Below are 18,475 nucleotides of genomic sequence, written 5' to 3'. Positions count from 1 at the left end.
CTCTTAATACGCCCCACACCCCATCCTATTGACTCCCCTTTTACTTCATCACTGCTGTAGTAACTGGCTTTGTACATGCAACTCCTATACTTAAACTTGACTCGGAAGTAGGAGATGATGAAAAACTCCTTCCTTAACCTTTTTCTAATGGAGGATGGGTGAGTGAATAAAGTCTCCTTTCTTCCATTTCTAATCTCTTGGGAGGACAATCCTGTGGTATCTTCTTCAAGGCTGCTTGGAAGGTCTCTGGGTTGGAGTGTAAGTTGCCTACAGCAAGACCAACTCAAGATGGTCTTTGGATTAGCTGTCCCTCCCACCCCACGCACTGCTCTCTTGGTACCCCACCCCTATTCTCCATAATCACGGATACACTAGCTACCTGCAAGCCCAGGTCTCAGGCTCTGCTTTCTGGGGGAATCGGGGTTAGGCTAACTTTCACTGTAGAAAATTTAGTGCTCTTTTTGCTTGTATCTGTATATTCTAAGCCATAATCCAGCCCTCTCTAGAGAGCTCTTCTGCATACGTACTCAAAAAAACAGGCTGGCATCGTACCGAATGTTGATGTACCCTGGCTTTCTCTTGCTGGGTTATATTGTCATGTGATTAAATTTTCTACATGTAATATTTAATAGCTACATAGTATTTCATGGATTCATTATGTATAGAGCAGCTCCTATGTCCCAGGCACTGTTTTGAGGGCTAAAGACCTAGCAATGGACAAACAGATGCCGTCTCAGCTCTTCAGTTGCTGACGTTCTAGTTAGGATCTTTCTTACACTCTAATGGGGCAAAATTTATTTAACCAATGGCCTATTTTGACCCAAGAAACGGTGCTTGGCGCCAAGTCCGCGCTTGACAAGAACCACAGGCCGAGAGGCTGGACGCGGGGTCGGACACCGACCTTGGCCTGGGGCACCGCGAGCCCCCTACGCGGGGGACCGCTGGAGGGGCGCGCCGGGGGCGGGGCCGCCCACCCGGAACCCGAGTGCGGCTGAGGCGCGGGTTTCCGGCCGCGGCGGACACTTCCCGCGGAGGGACTGTCCCGTGGCAGCCGGCGGGCCGAGGAGGACGCGGAGGGCCGGGCCGGACCGGCGGCGATGGACGACCACAGCCTGGACGAGTTCCGCCGGTGCTGGCAGGAGGAGCTGGCGCAGGCCCAGGCGCTCAGAAAGCGGCGGCGGCCCGAAGCTGCCGAGAGGCGGCCGCGGCGGGCCGAAGTGGCCCCGGGGCGCGGCGAGCAGGCCTCGGGGTACCTGGCGCTGGCACAGGGCCTCTTGGAGGGTGCGGGGCGGCCCCCGGCGGCGCGGGCGACCCGGGCCGAGAGGCAGGACGCGGCGAGCCGTTCCCGCTCCCCTCCGGCTCGCGAGGGCGCCGGGGGCGGGGAGCAGCTGGTGGACCAGCTCATCCGAGACCTGGTGAGTGGCCGTCGCCTCCTGCTGAGATCCGGACCTGCCCCTGCCCCCCCCCCCCCCCCCCCGACATGAATCGGAAAGTGTGTGCCACCATATGTCTTTGCAGGCATAGAGTGTCTCTGGAAGGGGTGCTTCCCACCCTGGGGTAACTTTGTTCCCGCATCTTGGCAGTGTCTGCAGACCTTTTTAGGATGCCACCACTGGGTTGGGGGAGTTGCTACTGGAGTCTAGTGGGCAGAAGTCGGGATACTCCTGAACATCCTACAGTGCATGGACAGTACCCAGAAAAAATTATCCAGCCCAAAATGTCCGTATCAGTTTGAGAAATCTGGCTCTTGAACTCTTCTAACAAGGGCTGCCTTCTCAGGACAGGGATAGGAAGCAATTTTAACTTTATTCTGTATAATGTTTGTACTACTCAGGTTTTTTTTGTTTTTGTTTTTTCTTTTCCAACTGCATGTATTCAAAAACCAGAGAAAGCAAAATCCTTTGGGCACTATCATTAGCATGGAGGTTCTTATCAGAGAATCTGGAGGACCCCCCCCCCTCCAAAATTTTTACAAAGTTGGCACAGTCAGGATCATCTAAAACACATCCATGGTTAAGGGGTAGGGCAATACAGCAGGTTTTAATGGTTTAGAGAGTGGGGAGGGGCAGAGGGAGAAAGAATCCTCAAGCAGACCCCCCCCCCCCCCCGCAGCGCCACGGAGCATGGAGCCCCATGCTGGACTAAATCCCATGACCTGAGCCCAGGTCAAAAGTCAGAGGGTCATCTGCTGTAATGACTGAGCCACCCACGTGCTCCTGGTTCGATTTAAATTAGGCTTAAAGAAGGCTTCTACAGCTTCCCAGTTGAGAGTAATTCTGTAATTAGCAAGTTTCCAGAAATAATGGCTTATTTCACATGTAGTTTTATTCAAACAACATTAATAGCTATAGAAGTTTCCATCAAGTTTCTGGTCTACTTCTAGGGTTAGAACTGCTTTCTGTGCATGTGTATAATAAACTCCTTTGATGTAATAATTCTTATATGTATGAAAATTCATGCTGGCATCATGTCTGCTTCTGTGAGAAGTGGGTCATCACTGAGGAAGTCTGGCGGATGTAAAAATCTTTCAAGGCCTTGGGAAGGTGGCTTAGCACCGGATAAGTAGCTCAGGCTGGTCCAGATCTATGCAGAAGTTACTCCCATGGAAGTAGATTAGTAGGCTAAGGCAAGACTGGCTCACGGTGGTAGAGGGAAACAGGAAAGTGGATTGTTAGGACAAAGACGTACTTGGAGCCTCACAGAGAAAATCCAACCTGCTAAGTGTGGCAGTGTCTTCAGGCTTCACAACAATCCTGGGAAGTCCATATTGTTGGTCTCCTTTTATGAATGAGGATATTCAAAGAGGTTTTTCTGTAACTGCCCCCAGGGATGCTTCGCTGGTAAGTTCTGCAGGTTGAATTTGGATCCAGGTCTGTTGGACTGTAAATTTCACCAGGTAGTTTGCAAACTTAGTGTAAAAATCCCCTTAAGCCTTATTAAAAGACGGGTTCTGGTGTGTCCCTAGATCTGCTTAATATCCTGAGGAAGCACTTAGACATGTCGTGGTTGGGATAGTCAAGCAAATTTGAGACCTTGTTCTCTGCTGTACAGCTTCCTTTGGCTTGCTGTCTTGACTCTTCAAGGCGTTTTGGTTCTAGTACTCCTGAGGGCTGACATTGAAACCAAAAACGGTGGAGCCCTAAATGAAGTCTTCTAGAAATGGAAGAGGCCTGCCTACTGTAGGATCCAAGAGGCACATCAGAGTTAGAGTTAGGAAAAGCCTGCTCTGGAATGTGTGCCCATGATCTCCCCTGTCTGCAGCATCACCACGTTAGGTGCTACTGGGCTCTGCATCCTATGAACAGTATCCAACCTTTGGGGCCTTTAAAAAAATTTTTTTTAGTATTATGCAATCGTCAACACGGCTATAAATAAAATTACTCTCAATCTCCTTGGTACTGCATTAAGGGTTTCAAGACATTATCTTCAGGTCTATTAACAACCCTCTCCAGTGGCTGCTATTCGCCCCATTTGACAGATGAGCATTAAGAAAGTAATTAACTTTTTGTTTTGTTTTTAGAGGCAATCAACCTACCCACTGTCCTAGATGTGACAAATGATGGTAACTTTTACAGAAAAGGCTTGGATTCCTATGTCAGTGGTTGTAAGCCCCAGAGCCCAGAGGTCAGGCAGATCATGCAAATGAGTGAGGTAGGCTCAGAGTGGCTCATTCTGTCCTCCTTCCTAGTTCATCAGGTGTTAAGTGTCTTTCCAGATTCCAGCCATACATCTGTAATGCTTTAACTCATGTTTATCATTTCTTTAAGTACTCTCTACACCCAACTTGGGGCTTGAACTCGCAACCCTGAGATCAAGAGTCACATGCTCCACTGACTGAGCCAGCTGGGTGCCCTATGATGGCTATTATACTTTTTGTCACATTAAATATTAAACACGACAGGTAGTGTAGAAATTGCCTTCATGATATCCCTAAAAAATACTTAACCTTTTTTTTTGTTTTTTTGAAACCCTGCCCTCTTGGTCTTATTTTTCTATTTTTAAAAGTTTCTTTAAATCAAACTGTATAAAATCATAAATGTCCAGGTTGGTGAGTTTTCACCAGTGTACACATCCATGTAAATAGCACCCAGATTTCAGAACAGCATTCTCAGCTTGTCAGAACCCCCATGTGTTCTCACCTGACTTCTAACACCTTATTTTAATTTTGTCTGTTTTTGAACTATAAGTAGAATCATACAGCATGTACTTGCTTGTGTCTGGGTTCTGACATGTGTGAGATTCATCTCTGTGAATGTCACATTTTATTCTGTTGATGGACATTCCTTTTTTTAAAAAAACTTTTTTTAAAGATTTGAGAGCGTGCACACCATGAGAGGGGGAAGATGGGGGAGAAGCAGACTCCCCGCTGAGCAGGGAGCCCGATGTGGGGCTTGATCCCAGGACCCAGAGATCATGACCTGAGCTGAAGGCAGACGCTTAACTGACTGAGCCACCCAGGCGCCTCGGACATTCCTGATAACTAGTTTAACAGCTGCTTTGGGACTATTGGGCATAGTGCTGTGAGCGCTTTGCACATCTTTTGGAACCTGTGGACTCGTTTTTCTTAGGTATAGAGGTAACTGTGCAATTGCTGGGTCATAAGTGTGCAGGTGTTCAGCCTTCGTAGATCCTAACAAACAATTTTCCAGGGTGGTTATAATGGCTTTCCTATCTGATAGTAACTCAAGTATGTAGAGTACAGTATTTCACTTTTTTCTTTGCCGTGAACATAACAGCATCTGAGATGACCTATGGCAACTGAACTCGACTTCAGCATGGGCAAGATGAGAAGGTGATAAATTGGAGGACACACGTGGTAGGTGGGCTAAAGGGGGAGCCACTGCCCATGTCCGCTGGTTGTTGCCTCATAGGAATGTGGTCGCAGTGTGGCAGAGTCTTTAGGTTTTTGTTTTGTAATTGGGAATGTTTGTTTTTATGTGGACTCCATCAGTTTTTGCCACACAGAAATCACCCAGGACTTTGGCTTAAAACACCATTTAGGGGCGCCCGGGTGGCTCAGTCGGTTAAGTGTCTGCCTTCGGTTCAGGTCAGGATCCCAGGGTTGGGTTCCCTGCTCAGCGGGGAGTCTGCCTCTCCCTCTGGCCCTCCTTCGGCTCGTGTGCATGTTCCTGCACTCTCTCTCTCTCTCTCTCTCTCTCTCTCAAAATTAACCCACCACTATTGAGTTCAGCATTTTGCAGGGTGGTAGTTTGGGCTGGGCCTGGGTGGGTTCACTCAGATGTCTGAGGTTAGCTGCTGCAGGTCAACTAGGCAGCTCTGCTTCTGGGGGCTGGCTGGTTTCTGGGGGTGTGTGTGTGCTTGCTGCATGTCTCGTCATCCAACAGGTGAGTTCTGGATGGGCCTTTCTCAGGGCTACGAAAGTGGCAGGGAGGGCAAGCTCTAATGCCCAAGTGCTTTCAAAGTCTGCCCAGGTTGTGTTTGTTACTGTCCACATCTGCCAGAGCAAGCCAGATGGCCAAGCCTAGAGTTAGGGTGGACTCACCCACTGCCTGGGTATAGGGAGGAATGAACAAAATAGCGGCCATTAATGCCATCTATCACTCAAACTCCCCCCTTTTTTTTTTTTTTTTTTTTTAAAGATTTTATTTGACACAGAGTAAGCATACAAGCCGGGGGAGCAGGAGAGGGAGAAGTAGGCTCCCTGCTAAGCAGGGAGCCCAATGCGGGGCTGGATCCCAGGATCATGACCCGAGCCGAAGGCAGATGCTTTATTGGCTGAGCCACCCAGGTGCTCTTAATTCCTCCCATTTTTAATTGTTGCTAACTAATGCAAGAAAAAATGTTTTTAAGTACTAACACTGGGGGTTAAACGAAATCTTCTGTGGGCCAGGTCTGCCTTGGGTCATGAGTTTGTAATCTTGAGTTTGTTTTCCCAAGGATCCTTATTTGATCCATGGCTGACTCCCGAGAAGGAAAATTGAGTTCCACCTGAGACTTCACAGAAACTCCGACAGGCTGATCTACTTGACATGAGGGAGAAATACAAATCTGGTCCCACCTCCCAACATTCCCTCTCTTTTGGGTGATTCCCCTCCCCTCCAGCCCTTGGTGTGCTCTGTTGTGCCAGTGTGTCTTGTTGTGTTGTGTTTGCAGCCTCTTTCACCTCCGAGCCTGCAGTATCCCCCCTACAGTGAGATCCAGCTAGTAAGTTGGCCGTCAGGCGTTAATTTGCCTTTCGAGGCCTAGGTGAACAGCACTGGGTTGGGGTGTCCTCCAGCTGGGTGCAGGCCAGACCTTCGATGGACAAGCCTAGCTGAGATGAAAACTTTGAAGTTTTCTTCTTGGGAAGCTTTAAGAGTAGTGCTGAGAAGCTGTGGGGTTTTAGGTGGTGAGCAGGGGCACCTACACTCTCCTTTAGTATATGGTTTTAGCTTGTGAAAGAATTTCTACAGACCCGGACAGATGTTCAGAGGCAGTAGGCACATTTCTTCTTACATTTCCCTCTCTCTATAACTGCCGCTTCTCCGAGGTGGGGCGGGGGGCACTTGAGCATCATGGCAAGTGTGCTGCTCTCTTTGCTTGGTATGTGTACTGTCCAGTTGCAAGGTCCCCCTTTTATTTAGGTGGTGGATCAGGACTCCAGCACCCCACTCAAACTGGCTTAAGCCCAAACTGGAATCTACTGAAGATTCCAGGTGTGGGTGCTTAAATCCTGCAACTAGAAATCTCTCCGTGTTCTCATCCTGCTTTCCTTTTGCTGTCTTTATTCACAGGTAGACCCCCCTCTTTGGGATAAAATGGCTACCAGCAACTCTGGTCTTTTTTTTTTTTTTTTTTTTAGATTTTTATCTGAGAATGAGTGGGGGGAGGAGCAGAGGGAGAAGCAGACTCCCTGTGGAGCAGGGAGCCTGACTCAGGACTCAATCTCGGGACTCTGGGATCATGACCTGAGCGGAAGGCAGCTGCTTAACCGACTGAGCCACCCAGGCGCCCTCCAGTCTTTCTTTCTGTCTGTTTCCAACCAGGAGAAAGAGAACATCTGTCCTCTGCAGCCGAAGTTATGAACTTAAATTCCCATCGGTCCAGAGTGGGTTATGTGTTCATCCTTGGGCTAATCACTGACTCAGGTTGGCCAGGCTTATATCCACTCCCACTCCTGATAAAGGGGGAGGTGTCAGTCTCATTAAACCAAGGTGACTGAGAGTAGGAGTGGGTGGTTTCCATAAAAGTAGAGGGAGCGGGTGTTGAGCAGGAAACGACAGGAACAACAGATGTCCACCTTCAGTGGGTGTTTGAAGCAGCCCTAACGATGGAATGTATGTGTTTTCTAATCAACCATATTTATTCATTAGCTGGGTGCTGGGGAATCTGTAGTAAACAGAATGGACATAGTCCCTGACCTCGGAAGCCCACAGTCCTCCTTTTAACTAAAAGGATATTAATGGAAGCACAATAACTCCGAGTTAGGAGTCTAGGCGCTGGAGTTAGGCAGGCTCAAGTTCAAATTGAGACCCTGCTTAACTAGCTGTTTGACCTTGGGCAAGGTAACTTATCCTGCCTTACTTACCAAAAATGAGGATGGTGCTGATGCCTGTCTTGTGAAGAGACCGTGAAATAAAGCATGGAATGTTCCTAGCACAAAGCCTGGCGTATAGTAAGCAGCCAATAAATTAAAACTGGTCCTTTTCTTGTTGTAGTATTGTGTAGAGTTCACTACACTCACTTGCTCTTTGCTAAGACTTATCACTGATAAGCCCCTTGCTGCCCTACTCCTGGGATGGGGAGTCCCTGGAGGGCAGGGTCTCCTGTCTTGCTCCCTTACCTATAGCACTCCATGCAGTAGGGGCCCTATTGACGTTTGTGGGGTTGAGATAGGCAGAATTACTGCTCTCAACAGCAGTGTTATAAAGTGGTTCCATGGTTGTTAGAACCCCTGGGAACATTCAAACCTCCCTCCAGTTAGGATTTGGGTTTTCAGGCCTGATAAAGTTTTCTTAGGGCTGACTAACATGCATTGTCCACTATGTCATTATTTAATTTGTCAGAACCTACATTTGTGCTGTCAACAAGGTCAATCTGATGGTGTAACTTCTTTCTTTCTTTTTTTTTTTTTTAAAGATTTTATTTATTTATTTGACAGATAGAGACAGCCAGCGAGAGAGGGAACACAAGCAGGGGGAGTGGGAGAGGAAGAAGCAGGCTCATAGTGGAGGAGCCTGACGTGGGGCTCGATCCCATAACACCGGGATCACGCCCTGAGCTGAAGGCAGACGCTTAACTGTTGTGCCACCCAGGCGCCCCTGATGGTGTAACTTCTGTTTTTAAGTTAGAGATGAGTGAGGAAACTTGCTAATATGAACTACAGCAAACAGTAAAATGTGAACTCACGAACTGGCTTAGCTGGCCCAACTTCCCTTCCTCTTTGCTGTCCTCTGCCTTCTCTTTAATGCTCAACTTGAAATCTGTCTCTTATGTTAACTACACCCCCCCACCCCCAATCCCTCCAGCTCTGAGTTCTCTTCCTTCTTCCTTTTCCTCCGTGGAAAGTTCTCACTATCTGGGTGATTCATTTTTTTTTTTCCCTGTTATGAATTAGCAGGTCTCTACTTAGGCACATTTTGAAATGCTCTCTATGTATACCAGAACAACTTGTAACTTAGGTCGCCATCTCTTCATTGGAAGCTTCTGCTGGTTGAAGCAGCTTGGGCTTCATTCATTCCACAAATATTGATTAAATGGTTTCTTGGTACTAGGTGCTGTTCTAGGCTCTGAGGCTATAGCAGTGAACTAGACAGAAAAGATCTGTGCCCTTACAGAACTTACATTCTGGAGAGAGGTAGACAAATCATTTTCAGGTAATGGTCTGGAGAAAACACAGTAGATAGATGGGATAGTGTGTATGTGTTGGGGGAGAGGCTATAATTTTAAATAGTGCTGTTCGAGAAGGGCTTCATGGAAAGAGATGAGGAGGCAAGCGTGCAGAGATCTGGGGGAGGGGGATCTAGTCAGAGAACGGCAAATGTGCCGGTTCTGTGCTGGCCAGTGCCCGCTGGCCTTGTGGGCCTGTGTGACCCATGGGACTTAAAATTCTTTATCCTTTTTTAAACAAGCCCCCCCCCCCTGTTTTGTTTTACATGGGGCTTTACAAATTCTATAGGTGATCCTGATGATAGGAATGTGCTTGGAGTGTTTAGGACCCTTGACATGAAACTGTTCACTCTTTTCACAAATAAATCCATACCCACACAGGTCCAGGCTTCTGACTCAGGAGCACCCCCTTCACCTGACTTACCTCTTTTCTGGGTCCTTAAGCTCTGATCCCAGTTTAAACTAAAAGGGATTTTGAAGGCAGAGGGCCAGCCTCTTCTGCCTCACACCAACTTCTTTCACCCAGCACTCACTCCCAGTCCTTTAGATGGGCGTTTTTGGCCTCCATTCCTTGCCAAAGTGCCCAGTGCAACCCCACCAGTAGGTGGTGAATGAGAATGGTTCTTGGAATTGGAAAGCCTGTTTTTAAAAGCAAAAAGGGACACCTGGGTGTCTCAGATGGTTAAGTGTCTGCCTTCAGCTCAGGTCATGATCCTAGGGTCCTGGGATGGAGTATTGCATCGGGTTCCTTGCTCAGTGGGAAGCCTGCTTCCACCTCCCGCTCTCCATGCTTGTGCTTGCTCTCTCTCTCGCTCTGACAAATAAAACTTAAAAAAAAAAAAAGTGTACATTTATTGTGCATCCACTGTGTGCAAGGCGCTGTGCTGGTTAGACTGTATAGTGTTGTATCATCCACTGACACCTCCCCCTTTATCAGGAGTGGGAGTGGATATAAGCCTGGCCAACCTGAGTCAGTGATTAGCCCAAGGATGAACACATAACCCACTCTGGACCGATGGGAATTTAAGTTCATAACTTCGGCTGCAGAGGACAGATGTTCTCTTTCTCCTGGTTGGAAACAGACAGAAAGAAAGACTGGAGGGCGCCTGGGTGGCTCAGTCGGTTAAGCAGCTGCCTTCTGCTCAGGTCATGATCCCAGAGTCCCGAGATTGAGTCCTGAGTCAGGCTCCCTGCTCCACAGTCTACAGAAACTTACCACATAGTTTTTGCTTTTTTTTTTTTTTTTTCATCACAAGGCACAGAGATTAGATTAAATGTGAAGAGATAACTTGGCTTTTTGTGGACTGTTTTGGAGCTTCACTCTTCACGGCATTGCTTCTCTGCAGAAATGATTTCCAAGTTCTAAATAGCTAACTTACTAATGAACTTTGGGATACCTTACGGGACTGTGTGTGTTGCATTTTGTAGTCTCCCATCTTTATGCTGTTTTATGCGATGATGACTTGTCTCTAGAAAAGATTTTAGCTCTTTCAGCATAGACCTCATTTCTTACACATTTGCCAACAGCACCTCTTCTCCTCCCTGGCATCTGGAATGGCCCTGATTTCAGACAGCATTTTGAACATAAAACACCTTATTTCAAAAATGTTTTGCTCTTCTGTGTCTGTGAAAATATCCCCTACTTACGGTAAAAATACTTAAGGAACTCAGAAGAAAAAAAATCTGGTAATGCCATTGCTCAGAGGCTATACTGTTAATTTTGGGGTTCTTCTGTCATTTTTTTAAAAAATACGTATTTTGAGACGAATTTGGGATTGTGAATGAATGCCTATTTATCTTGAGTGTTTCAGACTTTTTTTTTTTGCTCCCCCAATCAACCAGTTTTTCTTTTCTCAACACCCAGGTGAAACTGGAATTCATTTTTTCTGATTGAGATTGTGTGGGTCTACTTTACCCCGCATTGGCAGTATGTAGAGAATTGAGATAAATTCCTTTAGAAAACAGTCTCCTTTCAGCCACAGATTTAGCAGAAATACTATTGCGTGTGTATTGTATGTTCAAGGTGCTTTTCTTGGTTTCTTAAAACCCCACCTAGAGAGAGCTTTCATGTTCTGTTTGTCCTGGAGATGTACATTGGGAACAAACCTTGAGGCCGTTTCTTCACTTTTCACTGATTTGGCTCTTAGTAATTATCCCTGCTTCTACTAAACAAGAGCAGACAGATTAAATTTCTAACAGTAAGGCACAAAACCAATCCATTTACAGAATTAGTCTTACATTAGCACGTAGGAGTACAAATCAGCCTCCCTGGGGATGGATCTATTCGCTATTTCTTTTAGCATTTTTGGAGTAAGTCCAGCAGACTTTGGGAAAATCTAGTATTCACTGACTTTGAATTAACAAAGTAACATGACCCCTTTGTGGGGTTTGTGTGGTGTTTTTTGTTTTTATGTTTTGCTTTTTTTTTTTTTAATCCACCTATGATTTAGGGTTGTGGTTCTCCATTTCTAGTGTGCCTGAGGAAGAGATGCTTGAGCCTCACCCCTGAAAATTTGGGGTAACAGGCAATTGGGGGATTTTTTTTTTAATATTTATTTATTCGATAGAGATAGAGACAGCCAGCGAGAGAGGGAACACAAGCAGGGGGAGTGGGAGAGGAAGAAGCAGGCTCATAGCGGAAGAGCCTGATGTGGGGCTCGATCCCATAACGCCGGGATCACGCCCTGAGCCGAAGGCAGACGCTTAACCGCTGTGCCACCCAGGCGCCCCAATTGGGGGATTTTTTAACTCCATAGATGGTCTCATTGTATAATACAGGAGAAGAGTCACCATAGTGGTAAAGAATCCATATTTGAGCCACTGAAAAATTAAAGGCAAGGTTGTATTTTATCAAAACGGTGTTTTCCCTCACATTTGAAGCCATGTTAATACTTTAGTGTGTTGGTTTTCTGTAGCCTTATTGGCCAGTCTCACATTGCTTGGGCCATAAAATTAATGGAAAGTGATCCTCTCTAAACATTGTAGTCCTTTTGATATTTTTATAGCGTGACCAGGTTTCCCTATGTTAACATTTCCAGTGTCTTTAATTTCTTTCCTTCATTCTTGGAATATCTTTGTTTCTGAAATGTCCACTTGTCTGTTTCCATGTTTTTTTTTAATCCATAGATATAGAATTGGTTCATGTGGCCTAGAACTTTTCAGATGGCTTTGTGCTTCAGAATGGCCTAGATGGAAGTCTGATAGCAGCCTTTAGATGATAAGGTACTTCTCTGCACACTTGCAGCAGCTGGTATTGTTTACTTCTTTTTATGAGCTGCGGGAAGGGCCAAGTGGGAGTACTCAAGCCCTGCTCTTCACGTTTGCGTGGTTATTGGGCTAGCACCTCCGTCCAGGATGTGGCTCCACACCCTTGTCAAACCTGGGTACCTACACAAGAATTATATTTTCAGGGTCAAACATGCTCCTGACTCTCAAATCTTTTATAAGGTGTTTGTCAAGTGATCTGTTACTAAAAACAAAGTGAAGCTTATGAATGGCTTATTTAACTTTGAATCTAGTTTGTTCTGTGTCTTGATTTAATCCTGTCACTCTAACGTCATTCCCGCTCCTTGAGTGGAGGAAAGGGAAGTCGGTTAGCTAGACTCCTGTCTCCAGAGTTGTGCATCAGAACCTTTGGGACCATGATGCAGGACAGTCCTATATTCAACACATCTACTGCTTCAGAAATCAGGTTGGATTTTTCGTGAAACAGACTCTGGGATGGAGATTTGCCTGCAGGTGGGTTAGCAGGTTGGCTTTCCCAAAAAGTCCCAAATGAGGCAAGGGAGCAAGCCTTTGGACGTAGGTATTGACTGACCACTGGATGTGCAGGCTGCCCTCCAATAGGGGATGTAACCTTGGACGAGGTAGCTTGTTTGACCAAGGCTAGTGCCTAGGAAGGGGCTCAGCTCTCAAGCTGTGCCAATGAGCCAAGAGCAGGCAGCATTCTGAGCATTCAGGGCAATGAGTGTCATGGACCCAGTGGGGGAATCGGAGTGATCCACTGCAGCATCTGCTGTAAGAACCAGTGATCACAGGTCTTGCCGAAGAGAGTCCATGTGTGCAGCATGAAATTTCAGCCTTTGGTTTCCTGACCTTGGAGGTCTACATAGGTCCGAAGATGTGGACCTTCCTTTAACACATGGGTTTCTTTTTTTCCCCCTGCCATTCCCCAACCAGTGGTAGCAACAGGGAAGGTCATTTATAGGAGTCTAGAACTTGATTTGTTAGGGATCAACAATCATTTTGGAGTTTAGATGTAGTAATTCTAAGGGCATAATGATGTAAAAGTTTGGCTTTGTAATGTTGGTGTTCACATAATTCAATGCTTTGAAATAGTTGTTGTCCCCCAGAACTTAAAAATTCTCCGGATCCTTCACAACTGGTACATTAACAATGAGACGATCGTGGCATTTGCGATCATTTGTTGGTATGGGGGCCACAACCCCCCCCCCCCGACTGGTCATTTGCCCCCTGGTGGCTGCATCCTTTTTCTCCACTGTGCACTAGAACAAATCCTTCTTTAGTCACCGTGGTATAGCCTCTTAAAATTGATGATTCTCTTTGAAAAGTTGTTTCAAAAAAGACCTATGGTAAGGACACTCCCATTGTTCAGACTCCTGAGAAACTGCATTTACTGTGCCATCCCCTCTCTGCCGTCACCAGCTCTCCGCTGCTTATGGTAGGACAAGGGGAGACAGAACCGTGTAAACAAGCTGATAGAGGAGTCACCTGGAAAGTGGACCTAATCAAATATTTGTTGGAGGGAGGAAAAAAAGGGAGCCGACGTGCCACTCCGGGAAAGACTATAGCAGAATCAATCAGTTATTGTGTGCTTTGCCCTGGTACTTGCCCCATGCCCTTTCCATGTATTATTTCATTTTATTCTTGCAACTACCCTTTGAGTAGGTATGCGTTCTCTTTCACAGATGAGGAAGCGGAGACTCGCATATTTAGCCTGGTCACATGGCTAGTCAGGTGGCAGAACCAGGATTATCAGTTTGCATCTTTGTTCTGAACGTCCAGCCCACCGGTTATGGTGGTTGGGACCAAAGACGATGGTGGCAGGGTTGTGGTTCTGCTGGGGTAGAGGCACTGTGTTCCAAGATGAGAATAGAGAATCAGCCATCCGAATGGGTAAAACAGGGAAGGCTTCTGTCACCACAAATGTGACTTTTCTACACCAGAATAACTAGAAATAAAGGTGATTTCTCTTGCTTCGTTATAGTAGTGTCAAGTCCAGAAACTAGTTGATAGTCCTAAAGTGGGGACTGATTGAAGAAAGCAAAGCCTGGTGTCCCTAACAGTGTAAAAGCTAGATCTGAGTTCACTTTGCACTAGTGCAGGCTTTTCTTTGCCCTCATTCTGCTTGTATGAGGATATGGAACATTCTTATTTCTCTACCGTGCCGGTAAAGTAGGCTTCTTCACCTTATCATAGTCAAATAATCCAAAGAGAAAGGTCACAAACGATAGTCTGCTTTTGTGTGTGGCTTTCCTCAGCTGGTGGTGGGTGACACCCCCCTCCCCTGCCCTGATTGTGTTAAGGAGTCTCAGGTTCTATCTGGACCAAGTGAGAAACTGCTGCCTCTTTTCCTCCGTGAGTGAAGCCAATGAGTTGTAAAAGGGGACCTAGCCTGACATTAGACTAAGACTTTCCATTATTTTTTTGGGCAGGGACCCCTTTGCCTTCTGATTACACTTGCAGATTTTTTTGTTTTTTGTCCCCTACTGTATGGCCAGCATTTCTCTGCCGATTTAACATTCTGTACTTTGCCCACAGAGAACTGTCAACTCTTGCTCTTTTTCCCTCCAGAGATCTTTCTGGCTCTCATACTTAGCCTTGCGCTATTTTTGCAAAGTTGAATACATTTCCTTCTTATGCCTTGCATTATCTTTTAGCTCTGAGACTCCTAGATGAATGGAAACATCGTTCCAGAAAAATCTTTACCCTGGATCTTGGTAGAGGCTAAATCAGTGCTCACAGCTCCCTTAAAAATGCTGAGACTATTTTCAGTTTTCAGACTGCAGCCTTGCAGTATGGGACTGTTGTATTTGAGTGGTGAATTAATAATTTGCTTGCAACCTGTAAGTCACTGATGTCAGCCAAAGCTTATTAAAAATGAATTTTATTAAGTTCCATTGAGACAAACAGCCCTCTTTCCCCAGCTTTGCAGAAACCCATACAAAAGTGAGCGTTAGCTGGTGGATTTGGGAACGGGCCGAGGGGCATATACACACTTGGCTTTCTTTCTCCTTCACACTCTATTTCTTTGTGCAACCAGGATCGTCATGACAGCCTTATCTCTCAAATAAAGCCTGTTACCTCATCCCTAATTGCTTATCCAGAGGCAGGCGAGCTCTAATTTCTCCACATTAATAAATGACACCGAAGAAGAACTGCTTTGTTTGCACCAGCTCACTCAGGTTAACCAGTGTAGGCCCCTGAGTGCATTAGGAAACCGTGTGTTTCTCCAGTGGCCAAGGGGAGGTGGTGCTCACCTCATTCAAGAGCAGCATTGCGTTTACTTCTTGCTCCTCTTCATAGCCCTGTTCTTTTCCTGGTGAAAACACTTTAGTGACCTAGGTCAGCATTTCTCTGGCTGTGGGGGCTCACTGCCCTCCCAAGGCGGGTTATAGGAGGAGTTGTCCTGAGGGGACCGGTGGCCCCTCTGATTTCAAGGCTCACTTTCTCGGCTGCCCACCACTCAGCTTTCCTCAGAGGCCAAGTGGCTTTCCACAACCTTTGCACGGATTCCTGGGGTATACCCAGATTGTGAGCAGGCACCCTTGCTGCTTTTTGAAGCATTATGGGAAATAGTCTTGTGGATTTTCTGAGTGAATGTGAGGAGGGTGGGCTTGTGGCGGTGTGAATTCAGAGTGGCTCAGGTTCTGTGACTGCTCCGTGGAGTAGTGAGAATGTGCGGCTGGCTCCTCCTGGGACAACAGCACCTCTCTCATTTGCACCCAAGAATATCTCTTGCCGTTTTTCAAAGGAGCATTTTCATACTTCCGAGTTGTAAACTTATTTCCCTTTTCTCTTTCTCAGAATGAAATGGATGATGTGCCCTTCTTTGATATCCAACTGCCTTATGAACTGGCAATCAATATATTTCAGTATCTGGACAGGAAAGAACTAGGAAGGTGCGCACAGGTAAGCGATTATTAAACGTTCAATATTTCCTTCGGCTTATAACGCAAGGATAGGCAGCTCTTGAGTAACAGAGATTTACTTATCAGAATTGCAGAGTTTAAAGAATTAATGAAGTGTATAGCAACTTTCCTTGGAAAGCAACCTTGAGCTGGAAGGATTGGGTTCCACATCACCACTTGGTGTTTATCTTTTTGCGGCCATCTGTTCCAGAGCTCTGTTCTCCCTGCAGTCTGAGTTATGGTCGACCTGTGACTGACAACTCTGCTCGGCCTTTATAGAGCTAGCCATGGCTGTTAACGTCCTCACCATTAATGCAAAGATGCCGGGCCTTGGTTCAATCAAGCCAGTTGTTAGGTGGGGAGCTGAGGGTTAGCCTGGGGACAAAACAGTGAAGTCATGTGCTAGGCGTATCATCCAAATGAGCCTTTAAACACTAGAATTCCACTCTGCGGTGCCAGCCACGTGAGAACAGACACCCCCTGAGAGAATTGCAGATCTGTGTCCCCCATCTCCTGCTTGTTCTGGGGCATATGCCCATGGGGCAACATGGTGGCCCGTATCGTCCAGGCCACACTTGACTGTGTGCATGAATCACAGGAGATCTTGATAAAATGCAAATTCAGACTTAGGAGGTCTGGGGTAGGGCCTGATGTTCTGCATTTCTAACCAGGTCCTACGCGTGTGGCTTTGACCACACTCTGAGAGGCAAGGGTTTGTGCCATTAAATTAGATTTCTTGTTCACTTCTTTTTGGTGAAGAGTGTAATGGGTGAAGTGTATAATTTCTCGTAAGTTGAGTGTATGATTACTGACTATTTGGCTTTCACGCACAACTATATTCCCCAGAAGACACTAGAGTATTCATTGTCTATAACTCCCAAAGACTCAATATGTCTAGTGGCTGCCATTTCCTGTCCCTGGTTTCTAGACTGCATTTTACACATGTGGCTACACCCTTAGAAAGGGACTGGTAAAATGGGGTGGTACCAGAGCTGCATACTAAAATTCCAGGGATGCCTGGCTGGCTCAGTCAGAGGAGCATGCAACTCTTGATCTTGGGGTTGCAAGTTGGAGTCCTGCGTTGGGTGTAGAAATTACTCAAAAAAAATAAATAAAAAATTTTAAAAAATTTAAAATTTAAAAAATTTTTAGAAGAAAATTGAAAAAAATTTTAAAAATGTGAAGTTAAAAACATTAAGGCAGTTTGAGAGGTGCAAACTGTAGCCAGATTTAGATTATAGAGCTTGCTACCTCTGGCAGTTCAATGAAGTCACATGAAATACAGGACAATTTAGAAAGTGTCTGGTTTTACACTATATGAAGCAGTTTGCTTAATCAAAAATTTCTACCTAGATATGAATTTGAAAAGGTTTTCAGTGTTCTCAATTGCCACAATATTAAGTGGGGGGGTGTTGGCAAATATTTTTTGATGCAGAGTCTGAAATCTTCAGGAAATGATGGAAAAAAATTATTCCAAGGCTAAAATTGACTAAATAAAAATGTACTGAAATGTAAACCGTGCTCAGAGCCTATCAGTTACATTAAGCAAGAGTACCTATATTGTCTTCTTCTTTCCCTTGGAAATTGGATTTGTTCTATTCTAACTTTACACTTTGGCTCTGTTCCCAAGAGTCGAAAACAAGGGTGTAGCTAAATGAGTCCAACTCCTGGATATCAGCCTGATGCTGTTAGCCGAAGTCTTGGAACAGGGTCTAACAGCTAGCTGCTTTCCACAAAGTCAGCATTAGATGATAACATCTTCATTCTTGATAGGGAGCTGCTGTTTAAGGAATCCTTTCTTTTAACGCTGCTTTTTGCTCTCCTGCTTTGTAGAGGGCCATGTGGCTTTCACATCTGCTGCTGGTTTTCTCATCCAAAGAGTTTATCAGTGAAAGATAGGATCTAGTGGAAGAAGAGATCCCCCTTTTGGTACAAGGGGGCTGCATTTCAGGATAGATTGGTTATGCTGGTGAGATTATTCTGCAGGTGTGAACGGTTTAATTTGCAACACAGTGGTCCAATTGTCCACCAGAATTCTTCCCTCTTTGGCCAGTTGGATTTGTTTTTTGTTTTTCATTTCAACCTAATTTTTAGAGCACACATATAAGCATAGAAAATATTCTTAAACAGAACCCCTAAGGTGGCTCTGGTCTATGAAGCCAGGATTTTTTTTTTTTTTTTAATAGTGCCTTTGCATGAAGATGACAATGGATGGCCAGTAATATTTAGAATTGGCTTTGTTTTTTCAAGCATTAAAATACAACCACAAAGTAATAAAGATACATAGCATTTTCATTTGTTTCTTGTGGTGTTTTTATTTTTGAAACCAGGGAAAAAGTCCTTCTGTTAAGTGGAATGTCCTGCTGCTTTATGATTTGATTTTAGAGGGGGCTTGCTCTGTCCTTCTCTCTCTCTCTCTCTTTTCTCTTTTAATAAAGCCGCCTTGGGATTGTAGTGAAATTGGGCAGTTATAGTGGAATTGGCACCATGAACTA

The 18,475-nt window shown here is 45.6% G+C and overlaps 1 protein-coding gene across 1 annotated transcript in view; it reads left to right on the top strand.

The window, feature by feature from the left end:
* The first annotated feature begins 1,015 nt into the window (after positions 1 to 1,015).
* FBXW8 (F-box and WD repeat domain containing 8) overlaps positions 1,016 to 18,475 on the top strand; it is a 116,559-nt gene continuing 99,099 nt past the window's right edge. Inside the window, exons 1-2 of the mRNA XM_026514961.3 lie at positions 1,016 to 1,415; positions 15,877 to 15,981. Coding sequence (XP_026370746.2) covers positions 1,098 to 1,415; positions 15,877 to 15,981 — 423 coding nt within the window. The 5' untranslated portion in view covers positions 1,016 to 1,097. The remainder of the gene's footprint in view (positions 1,416 to 15,876; positions 15,982 to 18,475) is intronic.

The sequence above is a fragment of the Ursus arctos genome, unplaced genomic scaffold (genome assembly GCF_023065955.2).
Source record: "Ursus arctos isolate Adak ecotype North America unplaced genomic scaffold, UrsArc2.0 scaffold_34, whole genome shotgun sequence".
NCBI lineage: Eukaryota > Metazoa > Chordata > Mammalia > Carnivora > Ursidae > Ursus > Ursus arctos.
The sequence above is the reverse complement of the archived record's forward strand: the minus strand, read 5'-3'. Positions and strand labels throughout refer to the sequence as shown.